Below are 23,206 nucleotides of genomic sequence, written 5' to 3' on the forward strand. Positions count from 1 at the left end.
GAAAGAAACACACTGGCACTGCACTGTTCGTCACAGCTGCTTTTGAAGGACTCAGTGAGCATATTCCAAGCTTTTTCTTTACAGGCTAACCATCACAAATCTCATCGAGGTAGCTGATGATGGTTACCCACTGCTATATGGTAACTCATATATAGCACTTCATTGGTGAAAAATCATGGAAAACTCAGAAAAACAACTATAGAAATTGTAAGGATATTTGGAGTATTTATAAAGAGGATGACTCTTAATTTTTTTATTTCCTAAAATGTTTTGTAGTGACTGTATTCTCTACTGATAAATGGTCTGTCAGAATACTCGCCCTGCTTTGCTTACAGAGCTGATGTTTACTTGCCTTTCAGAAGGAGATGGTGATTTCTGTGTGATCAGGCTATCTTACGTGGTGCCAGTGGGAAACATAACTCACATTCAGAACAAATTAATTTGCATTGAAAATACATAGAAATGTTAAAAACCATTTAAAGAGAGAGAAAAACATTATTTAAATGTCAACTCCTATTATACTACACTGGAGTTAGTGTTTTACGTTTCTTCTACTGTTTTTAGCCAAGTTTAAAACAAATATTTATTATGGACCTCGTATGCACAAATATACTCTGCCCTAAAATAGCATGTCTGTTATAGAGTTCATATGGTTGGGACAGGCTATGGCTGGCATCAGTAGGGATGTTAACTCTGGTGATCAAACATGCAGAACTGCAGAAAAAGCTCACTGCAAGGAGTACTCAAGGTCAAATTAAAAAATAAGGTGAACTAAACCAGGATTTTTATTTACTCAGGTATGCTTTTGAGTGGTGTCTTAAGATAAGGCATTTAATAAAAAGTACTGTACAAACAAAACCAGTACAAGTGTTTGATTATAAAACAAGGCAGTACCAATAAACAGCCTGACTCTGCTGATCATCAGTTTCTTTCTTGATCTTTATTTTTACAGCACACCAAATTGTAGCACTGAAGAGTCCTTTTTTAATAGTCCTGCAAAGACCAGGGGCAGGTATGACAGAAGTACACTACTCATACATCTGAGAGCAAGTTCACCTAAAGCTTTGGTCAATTCAGCCACAAAACATTGGTAAAAAAACCCCCACCAAACCAAACCGAAACCCAAAACCAAAACAACACAAAGCACACCACCACCACCACCACCAAGAAACCAGATGACCAGCTGTAACTTTTTAGCTGGAAACTTAATTTCCTTTTGTTAAGACCATTCTTGAACTCAGTTTTCTTTCTTGGTGCACACAAAGAGAACAACAGACTATAATAATGCAAACACTCCCGCTGGTTTGTAGACCATAGCTTAACTCACTTAAAACTGCTTAACACCACTTTGTTTAATTTAACAAGGAACTCAATGAACTAAGAAAGTTTGTGAATCCTAAATATGACTGAATTGCAACAGATGAAAAGCGTTTAACCATGAAATAACGCGCCAAGGTATGGCTTGGCAAATAGGTGTACTGAGGTGGAGCCCAGCTTCTTTCAGCTGCCGTATCAGGCTGTTACCTTAGGCACCAAACAACCAGAGAAGGTAATGACTTCAGAATTGTCTGGCTCACAAGGAAAATTTCTGTTCTGGCACTTGGTCAGCCAAGATGAAATTTTGCTTGGAAATGACACAATATCTGGCATCTCTAGGCTCTGGTGATTAATCATATGGATATGAAACACACTTGCTGCTGTTTAAAGCAATCCTGTATCTAAAGATGCCTCTTCATTTGCAAATAATTTACAAAATTGACATTTGCAGCCTACCTGGCAAGTTAATCAACTTTAGCATAACATATGGGGAAACAAGGCAAAACCAGAAAATTGTAAATATTTATTATTGTCTTTCAGTTAAAATAAATCCAAATAGCTTATAAACACCTTTCTGACATCTGGTATTTCAGTTGCTTTTATTGCTGGAAAAAGAAACTAATTTTTGGCAGTTGCAAGTGACCGCTTCCCATACGAAATCAAAATGTTCTTAAAAACATCAACACTACCCAACTGTGAAATTTTTTTTGGACTTGGTTGTAGTATCATGTAATCAGCTATAAAAATGCATATGTATACATTCTTCCATTATATATATGCATACAGAACTAGAGGTCCATTCCTCTGCTGAATTCTATGACTCTAGATAGAGACTGTTACTGGTGAAGGGGCTGAGTAAGGAACAGGGAGCGGGGAGAAAGGCAGTAGTAGAAGTATAAATTTTGGCTGCATGTACATGTTTGTGCAGGGCAGGAATGCATCAGGGCTGGCTATGGTTTCACTGCTAGGGATGCACAAAGGCACAAAACTGTGACAGCAGCAACACCCCAATGGGCAAACCACTGAGAACTTAGCAGGGACAGACAGTTCCAAGTCTAAGTCTGGAAGGGTTGTATATAAGGAAGATGTAAAAAAATAAAATAAAATAAATTTTTAAAATAGCTAGAACAACTAGAAGTTGTGATGATGGGGGTTCTCCTTAATTTATGGAGAATGACAAGAGCAGCAATCAGGTTACTCCTGACAAAAGAGCAGGCGAGTTTTGCTCTCCCTTTGCTTCCTGGCTAAGAAGGTTCTGAACATACAAAACCCACAGGATTGCAATCAATCACTGCGACTATGGGAAGCTGGAGGAATATAAAGATACCTCTCTACTTGTAACTTACTATTTTTCTCCTCTTTTTTGTCTGTTTGATCCATGGGACTGTACCTCTTTAGGGTCAAGAAAATACAGCACATAGTTCAAAGGGTTTGAACTGTGTGCTCAAGCACTATCCTAACAATAAAAAGCTCAGACAACATACAGTCAGACAGGGAGTGCGCTAATGAATGCCCTTACAAAATCTAGCTTTGAAACGATCACAGTGCTAAGATCACAAGCAGAAGTAAGGTAGACACGTTTTGTACACTTACCCCAAAGAGCAGAATCTGACATATTTAGCTCAGCACACAGGAGAGTAACCAGGTGCAAGAGTAGGAAATTACAAAATAGTGGATTAAGGTTGGATATCCAACAACCTTCTTGGCAGAAAAATCTCCCATATTAGAAAACAGTTCTCAGGAGAAGCAAAGGAAGCCTTGACATTTGACATAATTAAAAGGAAGGAGAAAACACACTACAAAATATGCTGGTTGGAACAAACAGTACCGGCAGGTGGACAGACTACATGATCTAATGAAAGGGTATTTGTCATTTTTAACTTGCACGATTCCATACAATGGGAAAAAAACACAGACATAATTAAAAGGAAGGAGAAAACACATTACAACATATGCTGGTTGGAACAAACAGCACCAGCAGGTGGACAGACTACATGATCTAAGGAAAGGGTATTTGTCATTTTTAACTTGCATGATTCCATTCAATGGGAAAAAAAACCCCAGAGGCATCAAGAAAGTGGTTTCTGGCTACTAGGTGCACTGGTATAACGAATTCAGGACACTTTAAGGCCACAAGCTGATGAAAAGAAAGAAAAAAATACTTTCATTTAGTCATTTAAAAGACAAAGCTGCCTCTTAAGTGTCAATTGTGGGAACATTAGACGAGAAAAAACGTTCACTGCAGATGCTCCAGAAAGCGGTATCATTTCACCTCTAAGCTTATGGATCTTTTCCAGCATTTCCATTTGATGAGGAACAGTATTTACTAGTCCTCTTGGGGCTTTTTTTTCATCACAGGTACGTCAACCTCATGGTATTTGCATACACAAACCAGCTTGAAAACACAAAAGTAGCAAAAATGTGTTGTAATATAACCATTCCTCTATGCGAGACCTTTTGTGATCTCAAATGCCAGTAAATAAGTTGTTTTAAATCTTAGGACTGAGCAAGGTCCTTTCAGTTTACCACACAAGGCAAATCCTTTCCCTGCATACATACATTTGCTATGAGTCTGCTGCCTTTCATCACAGACTGCAGCTTTTTCTCTCAGTATCAAAAATATCACAGCCTGTGTGGTACTACATCTACTCCACTTGACAATACAGGCAATTGCTTTAAAAACAGAGAACTCTGGGCTGAACGGCACATGAGAGACCTAGAAAAGTGTGGCAAGTGCATTGATAACTCTTGGCAAGCTAAACGCTTAACTGTGCTCAAGGAACTAGGCTATAAATTATACTGTCTACTGGTTTCAAGGGGACACTAATGAAAATGAAGTATTGACAGGGAACAAGGGAGTTCCCTCCCTCCTGGCCACGGAACAGAGGCAAAGAGGTGGTAGACCAAGCTGGTTTCATAGCAGATATGCTTCCTCTTCCCTGAAGACATCCTTTTGGCTAGCGGCCTGTTTTGCTTACGGCCTACTTCTGCTAGCAGCACAAAGAATCCCCAACATAGAAAATGTTTAATAATACGGGTTTAATGAAAAATATTCCATTATTTATTTTTTAATTTGCCTTCTCTGTATAGTTAGTACAGAAAATTCACCAGTATTCTCTGGGTATTTACAATTATTTCCCATTTTCTTGTCTTCTAAGGTGTTAGGATCTATCATTGTTACCTTCATTTGTACCCCACTGTTATACATCGTGTACGATGCAGGCTGACAGTGTTGGGAAACTGTGTACTAAATGCTCTTAAAAAAGTTCTCTTCCCTCAATTTTAATATATGTAATGGCACTTATTATCAAGACCCCCATAACTCAGTAAACCACCTCTCTTCCTTTAAGATTACAATCCTAATTAATTTTCATTTTTTAAGATTCTCTTCAACAGAAACAAAATCTGATGCAAATTTACACCATACTCCATACACAAAGTTACATTCCTATTGAAGCTATCCGTAAGATTTAGAAAGAATATTTAGAAAAAATGAAAAATACAACTTCAGTGAAATCTGCTTTAATTTTTTCTCCACTACTTTCTGCTTCCATTACAGTCACAAACAAGTCAATTAACCTTCCCACACACCATTTCCTCCCACAAAAACGTGTATAGTTCTGCCTGCCTGCCTATTTTACAGGAGTGCTAGGAGTTTCAGAACATGCAAAGCTCACTTTAACCCACAGGCAAACCACCTCCAGTGCAAAGCTGTTACATAATTAAAGATGTGCCATGTTAAAAGTAGTTAGCATCTAATGACAAATTTCAAAATTAGTAACAAAATGCGTACATACTCATACAACAATGCCCTTATTTGAAAAACTTCCTATCAGGAAAAAAAGATTCCAGTCTTGCAAAGAGCCCACACTTAGCTGATGATTTTAAATTCCTCCTGTGTCTGTGGGAATTCATAGTGCCCTGCGCTTCACAGGTCCAGACCATCCCACGTAGTGCTTTCTGCACATGGTCTATTCAGGTCTCATCAGCATTCATGACTTATTCACTAAAGATGTGTGCTCATTTCTGGCTTTCCATTACTGAGAAAAACACCACAGGAGATAACAGATTTGGATCCACATGAAGCGGAGCAGTAGCAGATAACAAACACGTGGAATAGTTATTCTCAGCAGTACTTGTTAATATTCTGTCCTTTAAGGCTGAAAATCAGTTCTAAGAAACCAAATGAACACACAAAACCCAGACCGTGAATAAAGTTACTGTAAAACTTGTGGGTACTTCCACAAGGCCAGTTCAGACAACTGGAACTGAAAAAGAATTGGAAAGCAAGAAAAGGTATGAAGCAAATTGGGCCAAAAAGCTGTTCCCATGTCCACAAATACCCAAAGCACAAACCAAAGAGTCATGAAAATTGGGGCATATGATATTCTAGTATATCTCATGGGAATATTTTGGAAGAGAGGGAAGAAACAATGGAAAAATCCCAAATCCCCTTATATATTCAACTCAGCAATCGAAAAAGTAGGTGTCTTACCTCAAGTTTATACGCCCTGTCCCTGCTGAGGGGCTCCAAAGGAAAACTCAGGTTGTTCGCTTCTGCCAGGGAACGCAAATCAAAATAATACTTGGCATAAACACTGGAGGGAACATTAATATTGAACTGCAACAGCTCAAGAAACTGGCGTTCCAGCTCATTCCTGTAGAAAGAAGATAAATATGGAAACATATTTCAGGCTGTGCATTCTGAATGTAATTTACTTTAAATTGCAAATGGTATAAAGTAAATTCATTTCTTATTCTTGCTAGATGCAATTATCTTAGCCTAAGGTCTGACCTAGTCTACCAAGTTCCATTGATGTACATATGCCAATGAGTATGAAAGATGATGCACCTTGCAGCTGCTACTGTGATGCCAATTAAATCCAGACACAAACTTTTGCTAGTGGAAGGGCACCTTTATCAGTTTAGCTCATATAATCAGGGCAAGAAAAGCTAGCAGGAAAAAAAATTCCTTGTAGTTACTGCTGTGCCTCCACTAGGTGGATCTGCACACACACCTATGCAATCACGAAATGCAGACATGCCCTAAATTTGTCAGACATCTCTCATAAATGCTGCAAATTACTCTAACACCTAAATCACTGGATAACTTATTTACTTTCTTCAACCTTTCATAAACAATCATTCAGAACTAGTCACGGGAAACCTGAATATCTCAGCATATTGTCTTGTCTTTATGAAAAGAATGAAGCAATTTTTCTCTAGGTCGCGCAATCAAAATTCATGGTGGTGATTGCTGTTTTTCAGTACCCACAACAAACGTGTCTATCAAAATACCTGTAGGAACAGAGGTTCTGTTTGAGCTCCCACCCTATGAATACTTTGATATAGCAATACATTATTACCTACAGCAGTAGATTAAAAAGGAAGCTAAGAAATAATCAAATTAACAAAATCAAGGACTGGAAATCTTCATAAACTGTATGGTAACTACACATCCTACATAATACTTATACAGGGACAAAGGATATATTCAAACAGTGATTTCAAGACATAAGAAATTAAAAAAATAAATGTGTGGTAAAAGCTGTACATATTTGCTGAAAAGTATAGGACTGCACAGCTGTGTTACCAGCAGGTATTGACTGACTACGATACTGCATTTAAATTACATTTTGACTGCAGTGTAAATGTGCAAGGAATGTGCAGGCAGTTGACAATAGAAGAGGAAGGATCTGAGGATAAAAATAAAAAGTACTGGTACAGCAGTTTTTCAACACCGATTTTTCACCTTCTCACTCTTTACTCTTACATCACACTTACATCATAAGCATTGTCCTTCGTTACCTTCACACACTCTCTGCCAGAATTCTGTGTTTAGGTAATGATAAATATTAACATTAACAGACTATCCAAAAGTTGAATATGGACTCTTTGGCAAGAATTCACATTGTTGGAAGATTCTAGCTTTTAAAAAATCCAAATTAAAAAAGTTACATTTTAAGACGTCTATCAATAAATACAGAAGATTATCTTTAAATATCCTTTTATACTGCCAAGATTTTATTTTCTGCAAACTAAGCCTAGAGATCTATGTTAATGGATAATGTAAAGCCTATTTTAATGGGGAAAAACATTGGCTGCACCTCTTCTGAAGACCTTCCCCAAATCTTTAAGAAAAACACATAGCCTCAGATTCTTACTATCCTCTAGCTCCCAGATTAAAGGTTAAGATCAGCAGACTAACTACAGCTGAGAAAGAACAAAACCCCCGCCACGTATTTCTTATTTGAACTAATGTGATTTAACTAACCACCATATCCTTCCTCCCACACACACCTACAGTAGGCTGCTTTAGCACGTGCTTTTCCACACCCTCTCTTCAAATTCACACAAAAATTTAAGGTAATGATACATACATGACTATAGATACATACTGCACTTCATCCTCCCAAATCCTCTGTTAGCTTTTAGGCACAGTTGAATGCACTGCTGGTGACTTACAAAACACTGAAAAGTCTGCACGATGTTTTTTAAGATACACTTATGCTGGATGATTCACAGCACTTGAAGATTTTGACCTAGAGTTTTTCTGTGTTATTAATACAAACAACAGAAGCCCCCATCTTATACAGAACTAGACCCTTCAAAACCACAATACTGTACTATCCCAACTACCTGAAAAATGAGGAAGGAAAAAAAAATCCAACACACTAGGCAAAGGAGGGAAAAAAAAATGGAAAAACTGTCAGCAGGCATATAAACATCAGGTCATCAAGCACCAAAATCTTTAGTACAGGATACACAAGGAGCCCCAAACACAAAGCCCAATGAGCCGAATCACCAAGCACCATATAGAGAGCACAGGCTCCCCTAAGGTTTCTGGTTTTGCAGTTTGTGAGAAACCTCGAATCTTGAAGAAAAAGTTAAGAAGCTAAAAACCTTGAGGGCAAGGACTCATCACAGTGTGGCTTAGGGAATGTGCAGTGCAGAAGGAGGGCTGATGTTAGCATGGCAGCACGGGTCTGCCATGTGAGTAATGGTGTTATATAGCTCAAGTGCAACTCCTAACAGTAGCACCATCACATGTGTTTGTCAAAAACAATAACCTCTTTTTTTGTTTCCTTTCACGCCATCACAGTATGCCTCATCACCTGCCTTCAAAAAAAGCCCTGAGAATCAGCGATTTCCAAAGTTGTATTTATAACCATTCCTGATTAATACTGTCATACAGCACAGTCAAACCTGTCAGTATGCTTCAAGCTGTTCACCACTCTACTTCAGCTTGTCCCAGCTTCAGAAATACTTTAAAATCTCCCAGATTTCCCTTGGAGGAGAAGTGAATGGAAGGAGGCCCTTATAGCCACTGAATAACCAACAGCATGAAAAAAGGATCAGGGGAAAACTGGCTTAGCAAAATCATTCAGAAAACGCTCAAAACAGTCAAAGAAGCATTATCACATTGTTTTGCATGGATTAACATTGCACACAGAAATGTGAAGGGCCTTATTTTAGCTTCTTGACCACCCCCACCCCCCTACCCCTTTTATCTTGGAAACCTCATTCTGTCTGGGTTATGTGGCAAAAGAAGTATCTTCAACCATCCTTAAAGTAGCTTACATATTTAAAGCAGATACTGAAATGGCATTATGTGGTATTTCCCACCTCTATTTTGAAATGAGAGTTTTACCCGAAACTAATGAGAGTACCTACAGCATACCACAGAAACGCAAGACTCGTGTTTTTCACTTTGACTTAGGGAAAAAAAAACCCACCTTATTACAAATTGCTTGTTAACACAAGATTTAGAGATAACACTTAATATTTGAACAATGACAGCTACTCACAATTTATGTCTTATCTGGCTGTGTACAAGCATGCTTGATTTAAAGCAATCAGCTGACTCCTAACATTCAACCTTTCCCTCACAGATTATTTTTAGACTAGCTATAAATCTGACAAACAGCGAACTATTAAGAAACTAAATTAAGTCTGCTTTAGCAGAAATGCTTGGCCTTTCACTACTTTGAGATTGCAAACTGAGATTCACAAAAGTTCTGTCTGTACAAACATTTCTTCTCATTTAATTCCCTCCTCCCAGAGTGGTTATCCACAGCAAAGTCTCTTCAGTGGCTGCGATCCTGACTTCAGTTGAGTTACAGCCAACACAAGTCTATATACTTCTCACTACACTTTGCTTAAGAGCTTTGAAACACACAGATACTGTACCAGAACATCTTTTTAATAACTTTATCGTTATTACTTCTTATAAAAAATGATGTGCAACAGTAGACTGAAAACATGACTCTCCAAATGCATGAGCTACAGTGGCCTGTTGAGGCATCTGCCCCCATCCTGGCACCATCCCAGCGCCAATTCCACCTGCAGCCCTCCCAGTACCGCTCTCACACACACACCAGCTCAGGAAAGGGCACTTCGGAAAGTGTCCATGGTGTGTGACTCCACCCTGAATGCACAAATGACACAAACACCAGGCACTTCAGCCAATATATGTAATACCAGCCAGCCAACCCAACTAAAAAAGCACTTGATTATTTAGCAACATGAGCATTCATTTTAGTGTTTGTAAACATCAAGTTTTTAATTGTGTTTATTCCTACCAAAGTTCTTTTTATTACTGCTGGAATATACTTTTACTACGACTCAGGAATAACCAGCCAGATATCACAACGCCCTGTGCTGTTAAAATATGCACTTCTTAAAAATGCCATTGGATAAAAAAACATGGAAATTTCTCTTTGCAAGTTAAAATACTGGATTTTTAACATCTTGGAAATGAACTCAGCAGGATATGGGGATGGGGGGAAATCCCAAAAGCACTAATTTTGAATAATCGCAATAAATAGGTGGGTGATCATCTAAAGGTTATTAGGATTACAACAATATTTTTTCCTGCCTTACATGTTAGTCTACTGTCTGTATGAAGAACCAGCACAGCAGTAAATGTTGCTGAAGTGAATATATGCAGGCTCACTGGACGTGGGTTTTTTTGTCAACTCATACATTTAAATATTCTGCAGGTCTGTTTTCATCACTGTGCATGAACATCCAGTGGTAAAATACACTTCAACGAGAAAACAAAAATAATTCATGTCTTCTGTGTAAGCAACTGTCAAGGAGACCTCATGCCATCTATCAGTATCCACCATGTTTAGATACAATGCAAATATACAAACTTCATATAATTTATGAAAGAACTTCCTGTCCCCCTCATACACACAGATCATGGCATTCATTGACAAAGATAAACATATTGCACTCACATGTCTTCAACTGTGATATCTTTCAGGATCTGGCAGTAATCCACGTTCCACACTGCCTGGTCATCCCAAACTTTGGATGCCAGCAGAATTGCACCCAGTACAATTCGCTTCCAGTTTGCTGGACAAATATCTATCTCTGCATAAGTTAAAAGCCTTTCAAGATATACCTGTGGAAACACATTAAAATCAAGACTTAATTATTTTGCTATTAGGTAGAAATGAAAATCATTCTTATAAACCCGTTACAGTAATTTTAAAACGGTAATCTGCTCTCAGGAAGATTCTTTTATGAAAGCTGTAGGTTTCAATACATACATTTGTGCCAAGCTCAAGACTTGGAGTGATAAATTCATGTTTTAGTTGGCTGTTGCCTTCTGATCATACTACTAAAACCCCCTGCTATTTTTCTGCTTGTAACTGTTGGTAACGTAGGCACATATTAGAATGAATTCAAATGATAGCTTAACTAAATTATTAAAATAATAATGTAAACAATAAAATGCTAATTACTAATGAGGAAGGCAAGGGTACACTAGCAGTATAAGTTACTAGCTATCGTACAAACAACTATACTTGTAATTTACAGACAGTTATCAGATATGGCATCATGTCATGCAGGGCCCCTCTGGCGAGCCAGTGTGAAGAGATTCTACAGGCACCTATGGGGCGGGTGGAGAAAGAGCTACCACAGAAACAGCACGCTGAAGAGAGAGGAAAAGTGTGTGCTAAGAAGGTAATTCATAACAGTTCCCTCTGGATCGTTAAGATCTAGAGACAAATAACAGTAATCCTGCTGGACCTACAAGAACTGACAGCCTCGGGACACCACTGCCTGCCCAAGGCCACCACCACAGGCGAGCATCACCAGAACTCACACAGCCCACAACTCCTCCAGGAGGGGGGTGGGCACCACTTACAAAAACTACAGGATTAAATATGCACATCTGATGAAACAAGGGACGCTGGAGGGACTTTCTGAAGGCCCACCAATAAGCTGCTGGGGAGGCAGGGTGTATAGCACGACCCTCTGCTTCCAAACCCAGAGTTAGGCTGGCCCCCCAGCTGGGGGGAATTCGCTGGGGGGATTCCGGGGGAATCCGTCAGGGATTCACGGGAGCCATTACATCAACGGGCTGTGTGAACAGTACCTGCTATCAGTAACAGCAGCTCGATTACATTAGTAATACCAGACTGACAAACCAAATGCATTCAAAGAAACAGTGGTTGGGGGTGATCTGTGTGCCCCCCTACCCTATCCCCAGTTAGGGACAGGGAAATAACAATTTTGAATGCTTACATGCCAGTGAACAATACCCAATACTTCTGCAAGCCACAACATTTAAACACTTCATATACTACCTGAGGGGACACATAATAAATCCCCTGCAGTCTAAGTTAATGTTTATTAGCACCTAATCAAATAATACCCAAAGAATAGCTAATATATCCAAAATTCAGCGTAGGAATCAGGCTGGTAGGGATTTGATGGGAAGGGGAAAGGGGGGGACATAGAGGAAAAACTTTTCCAACCCAGAACACCTCACTTGTAATTTTCTATAAGGATGCACACTCACACAAGCACACAGAGGTCTTTCAGTGGATTGTGCTTCTGGAAAGTCTAGCAGTAGCAGAAAATATTACATACTCAAAAAATAATAATTAATGTATTTTGAAGCTCATGTATTTTTATGAGTCAACAGTAATATCAAGACCAATTATATCCTTCATATGGTTTTGTTCACTGATTTTCACACTTACAATATGTACAAGTAATTAAGAGTTTGGTACAAGATCATAAAAAACAGTAGACAGCTGTTGTATAATTTAAAGTTTTACAGAAAAAAATACATTTTATGAAAAAAATATTAAACATCTGAATATGTGTACACAGATATTCAGCCCACAAAACGAACTGTCCCAGACACTCTGCAGTATAAATGGTGTATTGAGCAAGATAATCACAGGAAAAAATACACAATATTAGACAACTTTCATTCAAAGTGCCCACCACAAAGTATAAGTTCTTTGCTTCCTACTCTTACTGAAGGAAAATAAAACTCGAGTTACGGTGTCTGTAATGGTCACTAATACAGTCGTATTACAATGAATTCATGTGTAGTAAGTATAAAATTTTTTCTCCTCAACAGACCAATCTCTCCCAAGCGACAGGCTTCTCAGTCCACTGTGAGGTTGTTCCAAACAGGTTTCACTGCACTCTTCTGGCAATGATTTAAGGAAAAACAGATGCAGTCATTTATTGAGTTAGCAAATTCTGCTCTGATTCAGAAACAAATTATTTGTACTGCCTCCACTAGCATCAAGGAAGTGGAGTTGTTCTGCAGTTTTGCTTCTCATCCGTGTAACAACTTGCTGTGCATGAAGGAGCAGAACTTGAAACTGTAAGTGCTTCAACATGACAACACAGACACACTTACCAAAACCAACAATTAGTCCCGATACGCTGCTCTATAAAAATACGGGTTTGCATTTACTGAAAACCAACCTATTCTTCACACCTTGTAATACATCTTATAATACCCTCTTAATTGCATTGTGATAAAAAGTAATTAGGTGGTTATATAGGCTGCCAGAACTCTTACTAAAAACGTCTACACTGACTGACAAACTAGCAGGTTTTATGAGATACTCTGATGAAAGTACAATATACATGCAAAATACTACACCTACCTGAAAGACTGTATATTTTATAAAAACAGAATACTGCTTGAGATTCTGAAGGGCCAGCATTTTGTTTTAAATTTTAAATACCTTAACCTATTCTTCTACAGACACTGAAGGAAATTTGCTTCTGCTCTAACAGAAGAAATACAGGGCTGCTAAAAAAACTGAAAACATTGTTTTAAAATAATGTTTTGTACTTACCAATTTAAAACATTTTTAAGACGAATTATGAATGATTTACAGGTAATTACTAAAACCCACAAAACATTTAGAAAAGATTTATCCTAAGTTTTGGGGTATCTGTACCTTCAAAAAAATACTGGACTAACTTTAAACAAGTCACAACTACTAACGTAAAAGGAGTGTACATACAAAATAGCAGATGTACAGAAATCTTATTTGAAAAGCGTGATTTCACCGATACTACTAATGCCAAAATAGTTTCAACAAATTTTTGAAATCACAGAATATTCAAAAAGTCTGAATAGTTACAGTATATTGGATACTACAAACTGGTCAAATAAAAAAAAAAAGTATCAATAAAAGACCTCTGGTGTTCTCACTTCCCAAAAGGTTCTCTATTTTTCTGTGTTAACGAGGCATTAACCTTAATCTTGTTTATGACACTTTGTTGAACTCAAGCTACATCACTGGGCACAAAAAGACAAGCATAATAAACATTCAAAAATCTATGAAAACAAAGTTATACTCAGCTACAAAATCAGAATATTTACAGCATAAAACCTCACAGATGGAACTGTTGCTTTTAAGTTTTATTCCTTAAAAAATTAGAAACATTTAAGTAGCAAGGTATCATAAAACTAAAGCTCATTTTTTCAAAAGGCCAGATGTCAGACTCCCGAATACACCACTTCTTCTTTAGTTATAGTTTGCCCCGCCTGCCATTCTAAAGCTGAAGAAAACCATAAAATTATCCTATAATACTGTAAAACACAATATCACTAATTGTTCAAAGATTTATTTCCCTTCATAAGGAAGGCAAAACGCTATTTAAGCACAAAATCAAGAATTCCAAATGATATGTCAAGCTCATTACTTAAAAACAGTTTGACTTTTTAGTTAAAGCATCACTCAGAAAAAAATTTGGTGTATAAAATTTGGTGCTGGGAGACAACAGAAACACAAAGCTTAGTAAAATGGTGGCACACGGATCTCACCAGAGGCTGCACTACCTGACCATTCCGTTTAAAAGGCTGCCCTTTGCTTTCCAGGCAGCCTGTGTAAACAAACCCCTTACCTACTATACCACAGAAAAAAACGTGTTTAACTTAGCAAGCTAAACTGCTCCTTAAATTACGAACAAACAGCATTCCCTGGAATTCTCCCTAGGAAGCAAAAGACTTCTTTTAAAGCAATACACCATACTAACGCAGGGAGCTTTGTAAGCAGAAAGTGTATGGAAACCATAGTATCATTCCACTCTTAAATTAGGAGATTAACTTAATTTGCTTCACATCAGTGCTGAATTTAACCCTTTATTGTCAATGCAAACCTCTTAAATTTCAACTTCCCACAAGCAGCTTTAGTAATTTTGAACAGATACATAAAGCATACAAAAATCAGAAAATAATATCCTTTCTTAGGTGCAGCTCCAGCTTAGAAAGAGAAAGAAAAAAAAAGTGGTGGTAGAAAAAAACCAAGGATTTTGTTCTGGGCTCAAATTCAAAGGCGTTTAGAGAGGAAAAAGTAAACTGATAAGAACAAAGAATTATATTGTAAGGAAGGACATGAAGGAGAGTAATTTATAACAGATCAGAGAATCAGACAATCACAGAATGGTAAAGATCATCTATTTCCAACCCCCCCTGCCATGGGCAGGGACACCTCCCACCAGCCCAGGTTGCTCAAAGCCCCATCCAGCCTGGCCTTGAGCACTGCCAGGGATGGGGCATCCACAGCTTCTCTGGGCAACCTGTGCCAGTGCCTCACCACCCTCACAGTGAAGAATTTCTTCCTAAAATCTAATCTACATCTACCCTTTCTCAGTTTAAAGCCATTCCCCCTTGTCCTATCACTACAGGCCCCTGTAAAAAGTCCCTCTCCAGATTTCTTGCAGGCCCCTTTAGGTACCGGAAGGCTGCTATAAGGTCTCCCCGGAGCCTTCTCTTCTCCAGGCTGAACAACCCCAACTCTCTCAGCCTGTCTTCATGGCAGAGGTGCTCCAGCCCTCTGATCATCTTCATGGCCCTGCTCTGGACTCGCTCCAACAGGTCCATGTCGTTTTTATGCTGGGGACCCCAGAGCTGAATGCAGTACTCCACGCGGGGTCTCATGAGAGCAGAGTGGAGAGGGAGAGTCACCTCCCTCAACCAGCTGGTCACACTTCTTTTGATGCAGCCCAGGATACGGCTGGCTTTTTGGGCTGCAAGGGCACATTGCGGGGTCATGTTGAGCTTCTCATCAACCAACATCCCCAAGTCCTCCTCAGGGCTGCTCTCAATCCATTCTCCACCCAGCTCGTATTTGTGCTTGGGATTGCCCCATCCCAGGTGCAGGACATTGGACCTTGCACTTGGCCTTGTCGAACTTCATGAGGCTCACATGTGCCCACCGCTCAAGCCTGTCAAGGTCCCTCTGGATGGCAGATGACCTTACACACCCAAGTAAAAAGGGAGCAAACACTTGCTACTACCTTCCCACCAGCACAGAATTTTTAAAGCTAGTTTCTCAAATAAATAGGAACTTGAAAAGAGACTATTCTTATACCACCTTTGTTACCATATTTGAGCATCTTCTAGTAGTATGTTGAGGGATATGAATAATCACTCTTGAGTCCTTGGTGATAACTTGGGCTTAACTCCAGACATACTGTTTGCTGGAGGCTCTGTATCATCATCCAAAGAAACTGGAAATGATAAATACCTCGCAAGGAGAAAGGTTTTTGGCTCCTTTCTTGAAAATGCTTTAAAAGACAGCATTATGTTTTGTTCACTTGCAGTGTCCTCCCTGACTCAGTGTTGTGTTTTAAGTGTATGTGTTCAACTAAAAGAAGCCAGAAAAAGAACAAGACTTCTTCCTGCACCAAACATTTGTAAAAGTGTATTGAGGTCCTCGGCTAATGTGGAAATATCCCAAAGATACACCTACTGTCACATTGGTGCAGTTCTTCAACTTTCAACCAAGCTCATGCAGTTGCACAGTCTTCATTCTAGCTCTCCCTAGCTCCAGTTTGGAGGGAACAAGGTGACTCTACAGAGAAAAGGCTGGTACATACTGGAGCTCTCGCCGTACTGACGTAGAGCAGTATACACACAGCCAAGCGAGCCCTGTCTCCTACGCAAATGTAAGAAAGTTCATTATCGCCAACAAATGGAGCTCTTGAGCACTGTTTCCATCTCAGAGCATTTCAGTATACTAGGCCCAGACACCAAGATTTTGACTTTGATGAGACATCAGAGTAAAAAGGAGAGGTAGAGTCTGCCACACACTCGGCAGCCTACACTACTGCAGGGGGATGCTTCTGGCTGCTGCAAAGATGTGCTGAATCAGTGCAGACTGTTGGAGAAGGGCCAGGTGGCTCTCAGCCTGTTTGAAGAGGAAGGCTGGTGGGTGGTTAGTCACTACGCTACTCATCCCAAACAAACTCGTGGCTGGTGGGAGAACAGCACCTGCTTTTGCTGGCAAAAGCAAGCAAGTCTTCCCACACACAGGGGCAGGCATGCTCCACCTCATTAAAAAAAAAAAAAAAAAAAAAATCACTGAAAATGTTGACCCTCTGTCTAAGTGTGACATATGGAAATGCCATTTGTATGCAATTATGTCTATACATTGAACAGTGTATTTAAGTACAGGGGTCATCTTCTTAAATATGGGGTTTGTATCAAACAAACTTGGGATTCTGTGTACACTATGCGGTTCAGTATAATTGTGTGTTGTAATGAATTTCACTGGCTTAATTTTCAAAAGCAAAACACTTTCTGCATTTTCTTCAGGACTAGCTCCTGTAAAGTCATATAATAAAGCTGAATGTTAAAAGCTCAGCATAGAAAAGAATATTGTAACTTGTATCCCCGAATGATGCAAGAAATTTACTTATACATCAAAAGTCCAAAAAATGCAGAAGAAAATGTGAGAAGCCTTTTATTTTATTTTTATTTTTTAAACAAGTCTGAAAACCTCATCTCCTCTGGATTATTTCAGCAGGTGTTCCTTTATAGAACCAGATCTAATAAGATTTTAGTATCTAGAAGACATAAGTTAAAATAAATGCCATGATTTGCCATCACCCACTTTTAGCAGCTGTACCCATGCTTAAGAATGAAATTAAAGCTTAAAACAAATTGAAGCTGTTATCCCAATATTACTTGTTTACAATTTAATATATCCTTCGCAGTGTCTCTTCTGAAAGCAAGCTTTTGTGGCAAAACGTTGCGCACTTCTCTATTAAACATCCAGAAGTTGAATTCCAAAAGGACAAGAGATTTATTCTGCCTTAATACACCTTGTTCTCCTCAACCACTTCAATAGCTTCCAAGAGCCATCTTCATCACACGTACCATTGACCCACTTAATTCTATGAATGTATGTTTATAGATTTTTCACAGAATGATAACAAGACTATTTAAATAAAAGATGAAAGTTACTGATGTGACGTTAGCAGAAACTCTCAGTGGCTTCAGTCAAACGTAACATTCTGAATTTTTCACACCTTGCGAAGAACAAGTATAACTCAGTGTTAATACCAACAACACTACAATCTTCAAAACTAATTTCTAACATAATTCCTAGCTGAAAAGGAAATGCAATTCTGATCTGGAAAATACCAATGGACATTGGTCCATCAATACATTTTTACTTACAAACTCAATACCTCAGAGTCTGATACCTCCATTGTTAGTCTACTGTGCTTGTGAATGAACCACACGGTTTTACATGACTGTCAGTCTAACAAGCTTTCATGGACAACACTTGCACCTCATGGGCAACATTTTAATAACCTGAGTACATATCAGAGGATACACTGCACAGAGTTAAGATTTCAGAAGAGCAATACTGGATTATTATTTTCCATCACTTCCCACAGATTCACACCAAGATTTTGCAACAATTGACCTTTACACTTGGAATATCAGCAAATGATTATTTAATCATAAGTGAAACCAACTGGGTGATCTGCTTTTGTTAAGAATTCATTTACCTGACTTAAGAAGAATTTAATTCTATTAATTAAACAAAACTACCACTCTGTGGGTATAGATAATCCCAAATTTGCTTCAAGTTCAATGAACTCTGGAGAGGTCCATTAACTTAAATGCAGCACCACAGGAATGTAGTTAAATGGCTTCCAATGCCATTTCAGGTCCAGAACCAATTTGTTTCAGCATGTATCTTGAGCTCATAAATCTGTCAGACCCAAACTGACTCCATGCTGACTTAGTTTACATGCCTCTGATGTTAACTCCCAGGACTTGGACTTGCAATAGCACGGTAGAGAAACGTTTAGCCATCCATTATCACCGCTAGTCCTGGGGGGCCTTTTTTATCCAGACACAGAATGGCTACATGGCACAAACTAACAGGATCAGCAACAGCATCCAAGCTCCAGCAGCGCTGCTTGAGCAGAGCCACTGCTGAGCCAGAACTAAACCCCGGTATGATTATTTGCAGTTGGGTGCATCCATCCTGGATTTTCCAAGTGTCTGATAGTAACCAGTGTTGTCCCAGTTATCTAGATGTCCCGCTCCCCATGATCCTGGATAGCAGAGTGTTGGTTACACAACATCCCCATCAACAGAACATGAATCCGTTTGATTACGAGTTCAGTTTTAATTAGTATGAAACAGGATCTCATTTTTTTCCATCTCAGGGGACATTACAGCATACTTTGTATATTATATAATAATCTCAAGTAGAAAGAAAGGTTAAAACATTGGAGAAGGTTTATTTCCTCCCCCACTCACTCCCACCCCTTCAGGAGGATATATACCAAATATGAAAGCATCAAGTAATTTCATTCAATATTTCATAATCCAAAGGAATAATAAAATTTTATCAAAATCTTGCTGTGGGGTCTTACAGAAGTTTTGTTTCTCTTTCTTACTTCATTTTGAATCTTGTTCAACATTAACTTCCAATGCAGTCTAAGCATCCAAAATATGGTAGTAAGTTTTTTAGGCTTCCCTAAAACAGTGGAGCAGGTTTTCTGTGAAAGTTATGAAATTTCCATCCTTGGAGGAATTCAGAACTCAACTGGTCAGGCCCTAATAAGCCTGATCCAACTGGTCATGCTTTTAGAAGAGGCCAGACCAGATGTGAACTCCAGAGGTCCCTTCCAACCTAAATTATTCTGTGATTATATCTGTCTGAAGTACTAGAGTTTCCTATGGTGCAACATGGAGAGGTCAGAAGCCGTGCACTGCCTCCAAGGAAGCTAAGTGGAGTTTCAGTACATCTCAGCACACTAAAGAAATGGGCAATCACCAAGGTATGTCACTGACATTTCTAGAATACTTCTGAATTTTGAGGCAGCAGCAACAGGAAAACATCTTTTCTTATGCTGCTTTTATATTGCTTTATGTCAAATTCTATCTCTATTTTACCAATAAAACGCTAGTGGCTTTAATTATTTCTCACCGGATTTACACTGACAGGAAGGAGACTATGTTCTCAGTATTTTAGTTACCATAACTGAAAATGTGCAAATGAACGTGTATTTGCAATAACCTCATTCCCAGCCTCTCCCATTTAAACTCCGTATGTATCCACTAGCTAACCCACACAAGCTGCAGGAGCACAGAATAACTAACAGAGACAGCTTCCATCCCAAGACATCATGAAGAAATACACAGTCCTCCCTCTTTAATGAGAAAACTTCAGTGTGTGCCACAATGCCTTGAACCTAAGAAGATACTTGTACAGAAAAAATTATAATTGGTAGTGGGTGCCATATAGCCAAATTACTGCTCACATCCAATCACTAAATTGCCATATGTGCTGTTCTAAGCAAACAGCCAGTTCCCTACCACAACTCTCCAGAAATAACTGTGCTTTGCAGTTGCCCAGCTGGGTATTTAAAATGTTCCACAAAGGTCTGGTGCCATCCATTTGGTGGAAAAGGACATCACATCATCGTGGTCCCTGCAAATTCATCCAATTTTTATTTTTGAGACCAAATGTTGAAAAAGAATAAGAGAGTCACAAAACTCTGAAAATGTGAACAACTGCGAAGTACCACTGCAGATATTTATAGGAAACACTGATGGAACTGAGAGAAAAGTCACCCATCTCCAGGTTTACCCCCCGATTCACTCATTTTAAGACACAGTTCTACAATACAAATAAAATGCTCTCAAACTACTAGGCAACATTGACTTTCCAGTCTAAAACCCGGCTCAGTATTCATTCCTTGCCTACACAGAAACCTTTAGAGATGCATCAGACAACAGACACTTATTCTGTAACTGAACGTTCTCTTCTCTTGAGGATTTTAAAAAAAAATTCCCTCGCAATCTCCAGCTTGAAGGTTCTGTTTTTATGAAGTGTAGGCTTAGCAGGCCTAAAGCAAGGCTTGACTAAACAGACGTAAGTATTAACTGATAATCATTCATGTGTTGCATGTTACACTGTAGTCAACAGCCGTAAAACCAGGGACCAGAATCTGAGTTTTCTGCGCCCACCAGTGCTTGGAACACAAGTATGAAGCTCCTGGTCCTCTCGGTCTTCTCTGGAGCATACCCTGACACATGGCCAGCTGCCAAGGGGCTCAGGGTCCACAGCACAGGTGGAGAGACCTTCTCTCTGTGCCTGGAGACCTTCAGATGTGGCAAAGTGGTGGGCTTTGGCCACCTCCCAGGGAATGCTTGAAGCCCAGGACAAAGGTGGACACCAGCAATACTGGATACACACAACTTTCCCCATGGGTTTCTTACACAAGGTGGAGCCCAGCTTCCAATGCTTTGCCTTGCTCACCCAACTGCTCTCACGATCCCTTACAGTCGCTGGTTGGAGAATGACAGTGTCAAACCAGGCAATAAACAGTATTTTGCATTGTACTCTAAGGTCTTCAGAGGAATCTGCATCTCCTCTTAGATGCACGAGGGTTGGTATTCATTCTGGGCCAGCTGAAAGAGACCTCTGGCTGCAGATCAAGTGTCTCCATGGACTCTGATCACTTTCCTGTTTTTGTTTTCTTTTAAAGTATCAGATTTTTGGTACTTCAATTGAAATAGGAAAAGAAAAGGTATTTTATCAGCATGTAAAAGTAAAAACATCTCAGCGAAAGGAACTCAGATAAAAGCTTTCTCCTTTCCTCCACAAACACAGAAAACAAAATTTTCCTCAAACAGTGTAATTTTCACAACACAGTTCAAAATTCTCTCTCTACCTAGTCCTAGTTGCTGAAAATGCGACTGAACAGTACAATAAGAACTCAGGAACATCTGGCTGGATTTAATTAAATCCCTATTTTTCATAAGCAGAATTTATTCTTACGAACTTCAAATTTCAAATTTCTCAGTATCAAATCCTCTCAGTCACAGTATGAACTTTGCAACATACTTCAAAAGCATGCTCCTCTCAACTTCACAGAAATCATTCAGCTGACGTACTGCACGTATTTACATATCACGGTATCTGATCAGTCTACAGCATACAGACCTAGCACCTTTGCCTATTTGCACATGCAAAAGTTACCCTCTGAAACTACTAAGGACACAGAAGTGTATCAGGAGCCATAGATTTAGACTATTTGCAAAAAACCCTCAGAAAGTCATACCAAGGCAAAGCAGAAAACGTGGACCACTGTCCTCTTCAGGTCTAGTTAATAGGATTGTTTTTACAGAACAAAAGAACAAAGCAGAAGTATTTAATTTTCACGATATGCAAACACTGTATTGTTTTCTTATTGGTATGGATAATACTCCTGTTCACGTTTTTAATTGCTATTCAATCAGTAGATTAACATAATTACAACTTGCCACCCCTGTATTTGAGGAGACATGTAAATGAGACAGGCATTTCTCAGTTTTAGCAAGGGTGGGAATACTCTGGGTCGACAAAGAAGCACCTGTACATTATTTTTCTCACAAAGTCAGGTCACTGAATACAGTTCAGCTATTCACTGGGCCAAAAAACATTATCTGCAAGACTTTAAATCAGAACACAATTCTTAAAACTAATTCTATTCTTATGGTATTATTTTATAAATAAATAATGTGAATTAGTATTTAATTGTTTCAACCTGAGATTTTAATTTTTCACCTATCAGTATGGGAAATCTCTTGGCAGCTCTGGAGGCTGTGTGAAAATTAAATTTTTTTTGTTTAATTATAAATTGGTTTTGCTGTAATAGTGGAGGCTTTAATTGAAATGTTTTAATTAAGTGCTTGAAGCAACACAATGCCGGCTTTTTGCTGGAGACTAGCTTATCTAACAGTCTGAAGTTTCACATTTACTCAGCTCCTGTGCTGAACACACAGACTGCTATATAACCAACTGTAACTGCTGCTTCTAGCTGGCTAATGACATGTAAAAAGACAAACAGCGAGTGCATTCAACTACACACCTTAAACTGTGGTAATAAGTTGGGCAGTAAAAAGCAGCGGTTAGGACTATTTTAAAATAATGAGGGCGAGTGAAAGAAAGGTATAGTTGTAGCATCTTGTTCAAAATGCACTGTGATCTCCACAGATGGACTTCCTGCCTTCTGGCAACCATCCCACCAGGAATAAGTGACAGACAGGGCTATCAGATTGCTCTCTGACGGATGGCCCGATAGACTATAGGAAAACATAAGCTCCAGCAGGGAATGCTGCTCTCTTCTTCTCCAGACAGGGTATCAAAATCGAAAGCACTTGGAAGGTTCATAAATAGCAATATCAACACTATTAAGATTTCAGGAGTGTGGGGAGGGGGGAAGGGTTGATTGCTTTTTAACAGATTCATTTCCACATTTGAATGTTTCAGAAACACCACAATCTGTCTCTGGGGCCCCTTCTGATGAC

General features: G+C 39.0%; 1 protein-coding gene across 6 annotated transcripts in view; it reads right to left on the minus strand.

The window, feature by feature from the left end:
* The window catches only part of CCNY (cyclin Y), a 141,692-nt gene that overhangs the window by 3,224 nt on the left and 115,262 nt on the right, over positions 1 to 23,206 (minus strand). For all 6 annotated transcript variants that reach the window (XM_080384343.1, XM_080384348.1, XM_080384344.1 and 3 more), the window contains 2 exons: positions 10,563 to 10,729; positions 5,813 to 5,975 (listed from right to left, as the gene is read on the minus strand). In XM_080384343.1, the coding sequence (XP_080240469.1) occupies positions 5,813 to 5,975; positions 10,563 to 10,729 (330 nt within the window). The remainder of the gene's footprint in view (positions 1 to 5,812; positions 5,976 to 10,562; positions 10,730 to 23,206) is intronic.

The sequence above is a fragment of the Falco punctatus genome, assembly GCF_963210335.1.
Source record: "Falco punctatus genome assembly, chromosome: 4".
In the NCBI taxonomy this organism is placed as follows: Eukaryota; Metazoa; Chordata; class Aves; order Falconiformes; family Falconidae; genus Falco; species Falco punctatus.